Raw genomic sequence first — 4055 nt, forward strand, 5'->3', positions numbered from 1 at the left:
CGTCCCCAAACAACCACGGCTTATTTTATTTGTATCCGTCTTGAGTTCCCACAGCAAAATAGTCAACTTCCAATTAACAAAAAAAAAAAAAAATTAAAAAGCGCTCAAACAACAAAAGTCTTCAAACAAACCAAACAACAACAAAAACCTTACTACTGAGAATCAACAAAAATTATCTCTTCTCTTCTTTTCCTCCCCTTTTCCGTGGTTTCATTATTTAATCTCTGATAAAATGAGATTATCTGTACCCTTTAGTGAAGGCAGCAGACGTCTTTAAACTGGTTTAATTGATTTATCGTTTTGTTGTTTTGTTTGGTTTTTTTTTTTAACAGAAAGTGCATTACATTTAACTGGTCTTGCAAAGGGCTTTTCTTCTCTTTACAAACCGAATTATTTTTAATATAAATTAATAAATGTTAAGATGCTATATCACGATATATCATCGTTATTAGCTTAAAAAAAAAGAAAAACAATTTACATTCTCTAGTATTCCGTATGATACAAAAGAAAACACACTTTAAATTCAAATACAGCAACTAAATGAATTTTATACTTTGACTGACAGTGGTTGTGACAATTCCCACCAGCTACTTTTTCAACGCGCGGTTGATTGGGAACGGTGTAAATGAAAGCAAACTCTGTCTCTCCGCCCTCTCCCCCCCCCACCCCTCCCTCCCCTTGCACGACGACCGCAACAGAAAGTGTTTCAAAAATACTAATAAATAGCACGCGGGGCCGCCGCAGTTTCGGCCCGAGGGAGGCACCGGCGGCGCCCACGGCGGCGTTTCCTCGGCGGTGCCCCCGGTGCTGCCGGAGAGCGCGGGGCGGGCGGGACGCTGCGCCCTCGGCCCCCGCTGTACAAAAGACAACAACAAAAAAAAAAGAATGTATATTACATTTTAAATATTCACAGTAAGGAACGCCTACGGTCGCGGTGACTCACGGTTTATTTACAAAGAGCCGGCAAAGCCGCCCGGCCGGAGCGGGGCCGGGCTCGGGCCAGCCCCGCCGCTCCGCTCCGCTCCGCCCGCCGCCCCACGGCAACAACGCGCGGCGCGGGGAGCGGGCGCGCCCGCCGGGCCCGCCGGGGCCCGCAGTCCTCTCTGCGCTGCCTCCGGCGTCTGCTCCTCCTCCGGGCGCGTAGAGTCTAGAAAAATAGATCTGTACATCTCCGAACGCGGCGGAGGGCGAAGCAGGCTAGACGGAGGCCTCCCCCTCCGAGGGATGCAGCAGCAGCCCGCCGCCCCCCGGCTTGTGTTTCTTCAGGAGCTGCGTGATCTTCTCATCGTCCGAATTGGGGTCCAGGGGCTTGTTGTAGTCATCGTCCTCCTCCTCGTTCTCCGAGGCGCCCTTCAGCCGCTCCGTCTCCGAGTCCTGCTTCTTCTTTGCCGTCGCCATCTCCGCCGCGTGCTTCTTCCGCCACTTGGTCCGTCGGTTCTGGAACCAGACCTGCCCCGCCGCCACCGTCAGCATCAGGGCAGGGCCACCCGCGGCGGCGGCACCGGGCTGCTCCCACCCCCGCCGCCCGGCCCGTGCCCATCTCCCCATCCCCGGCGTGCGCAGCGATGCCCGCTCCGCCGCCCTTGGGGCGATTTCCCCACAACGAAAGCGGCCGATCCCCGCCGCACCGCGCTCCCGGCCGCCGCCCACACCCGGCCCGAAGCGGGCCGACAGCCGCCCCCAGCTCCACCGAGGCTCCCTGCCATCCTGCCTGGGGCGGGGATACCCACATTTGGGGCCGATGCCTTCCCCAGCCCTCCTGCCCCGCCAGATGTATTTACTCTCCGGCAGGGCGCTGCCAGAGCAGAGGGGCATTTTCATTGTAGAAGCTGCAATAATTTATTCGCAGCCATCGGGACGTATTTGCCGTGACAAAGGAGGCACTGCAGATCAGACTGAAAGCGTGAGCACCGCCGAGGGGCCCCTCTGGCCCAGTCCACCAAGCAAACGCCTCTGCGTGTTCTCGGGGGGCTCAGCCCGCTCTCCCAACCCGTCACACCTCCGCTTTACCCAAAACACAGAGTTTTAAACCAAAACGTAAGAGTGCGGGCGCGGCAGCGCGACGCCCTAACATCCCCCTTTCCCGGCTTTCCCAGAATGCTGGCCACCCCCACGGTGTTCAGAGCTCCTCAGTCTCTGTTGGGTTTGTTTGGTTCAATTTGATTGGTTTTTAAAATGCTTTAAAACTACTTTCTCGGCCCCGTAGTGAGGTGATAAGGAGAGAAATGCCGGTGGTTGCCGGGGAAGCCCTCGCCAGCCCGCAGCATCTCCGGCTGCTTCAGACGGGACCCCGTTTCCGCGGCGGGGCCCTTTTGTTCCCCGCTCCTCCAGCCCCGCACCGCTCGGTGCTCTCGGTGCTCTCACCTTTACTTGGCTCTCCGTCATCCCCAGGGAATACGCCAGCCGGGCTCGCTCCGGGCCCGCCAGGTATTTCGTCTGTTCAAAAGTCTTTTCCAGAGCGAAAATCTGCTGGCCAGAAAAAGTGGGTCTTGTATGTTTTCTCTTCCCGTCCTTATCCAGCAAAATTGAGCCTTGATCTGGCGAAGGGAGGGGGGGGGGGGGGAGAGAAAGGGAAGGCAGGGACAGACAAGTTAATCTACGGATTTGGGAAAGCGCTTCACTCCCAAGCGGCCCCAGGGGACGGAGGGGTCTCTACGCGGGGGGTAAGAAAACTACTGCCGAAGCCAAGCGACTGCTCTGGCCTCTCGGCTCGCCTTGGTTATTTTTCCTTTCAGATCAAAAATCTGAGCGGGCAAATGATTTGGTTTTTTTTTTTGTTTTTTTTTTTTAAAAAAAAGCCGCGGCCAGTGCGAGCGGGTAGTAGCATAAAGTCCTGCTCGGGGAAAGTTTGTGCGCGCCCCTAAAGCCAACCCCGGCCCCGAAAGTGCCCAGCAGCGACGGCGGCAGCGCGGATAATTTCCCCTCGGAGGGTTTCGCTTTTCGCCGGCGATAATTGGCGATATATTACAGAGTTTTGCGCTGACCGAGGGGACGGAGAAAGCAAAATCAACTTAAGAAACGAAAACAAAAGAAATCGAAGCAAAGCCAGCCCGCTCGGCTGCGGCCGGGCCCTGGGCAGAAAGGTCTCAGAGCGATGCCAGGGCGCTGGGGCTCCCTGGCACGGGGAGCGGATCCCACCGGGGCTCCCGCGCCCTCTCCCCCCCTGCCCCGCCGCGCCGGGTACTCACGGGGGGCGCAGGCGAGGCGGGCGTCCCTCCACGGCGGGCTCTGCATCACCCCCGGCCAGAAGATGGGCGTCCGGCCGGGCAGCTCGGCCAGCGGCTTGGGGTAGCGCCCGGCGGCCACGGCGGCCGCGGCCGCGGCGGCGCCAGGGCTGAAGTAGAGGGCGGGCGGCGGCGGCGGCGGAGGGCTGAGGCTGCCGAAGCGGGGCAGCCCGGCCAGCAGCCCGGCGGGCGCCGCCGAGGAAGCGGAGGGCGAGGCGGAGGCGAGCGCTGCGCCCGGCAGGGGCATGGAGGGCCGGCTGAGGATGTCGTTGATGCCGTGCGGGGTGGCGGCCGAGAGCTGCGGCGGGGCCGTGCCCAGCGCCGAGAGCCCGCCCGCGGCGGCGGCGGAGGCGGCGGGCGCCTTGAGGCCCGGGGAGCCGAGCGGCGGCGAGGGCGAGGCGGAGGCGGGCGAGGCGGAGGCGGAGGAGGAGGAGGCGGGCCCGGCGGGCAGGGGGTACGCGGGGTACAGCGGTGCCTTCATCTCGGCCATGCTGTGCAGGGCGGCCAGCGGCGGGCTGCCCAGCAGGAAGGCGCCCTGCCGGGGCGCGCCGTCCATCTGCCCCAGCGCCAGCATCCCCGTGCCGCCGCCGCCGCCGGCCGGGGGCGGGGGGCCCGGACGGCCCCTAGAGCCGCGGGGCCCCGGCGGCCGGCCCGGGGGTGCCGCCCGCACCGGCGACGCGCATCCAGCCCGCGGGGGCCGCCGCCTCTAGCGGGGAGCTACGCGCCCGAGCGGCGGCCCCGCCGTCCCGCCGGGCATCGGGGCTGCGCCTCGGCGGACGCTGCCTGCCGGGGCGGAACGCGGAGCGGCGGTGCTGTCGGACACGGCGGCTG

At 62.0% G+C, this 4055-nt stretch overlaps 1 protein-coding gene across 1 annotated transcript; it reads right to left on the reverse strand.

Annotated features, from left to right (window-relative positions):
- Nucleotides 1–695: 695 nt before the first annotated feature.
- Nucleotides 696–3798, reverse strand: NKX6-1 (NK6 homeobox 1). The gene is made up of 3 exons (XM_059470936.1): nucleotides 3189–3798; nucleotides 2365–2537; nucleotides 696–1449 (listed from the first exon to the last, which is right to left on the reverse strand). The coding sequence occupies exons 1-3, from the start codon at nucleotides 3796–3798 to the stop codon at nucleotides 1198–1200; spliced, it is 1035 nt and encodes a 344-aa protein (XP_059326919.1). The 3' UTR covers nucleotides 696–1197.
- Between the last annotated feature and the right edge of the window lie 257 nt (nucleotides 3799–4055).

The sequence above is a fragment of the Ammospiza nelsoni genome, chromosome 4 (genome assembly GCF_027579445.1).
Source record: "Ammospiza nelsoni isolate bAmmNel1 chromosome 4, bAmmNel1.pri, whole genome shotgun sequence".
Taxonomy (NCBI): domain Eukaryota; kingdom Metazoa; phylum Chordata; class Aves; order Passeriformes; family Passerellidae; genus Ammospiza; species Ammospiza nelsoni.

Bases quoted from the DNA above. Each gene is read 5' to 3' on its own strand.
- NKX6-1 (XM_059470936.1), bottom strand. From the start codon at position 3,798: ATGCTGGCGCTGGGGCAGATGGACGGCGCGCCCCGGCAGGGCGCCTTC. The intron at 2,538-3,188 runs GTGAGTACCCGG...TCCCTTCGCCAG, and splicing joins CCGCCTCGCCTGCGCCCCCC to ATCAAGGCTCAATTTTGCTG. The intron at 1,450-2,364 runs GTGAGAGCACCG...GCGGCGGGGCAG, and splicing joins TGACGGAGAGCCAAGTAAAG to GTCTGGTTCCAGAACCGACG.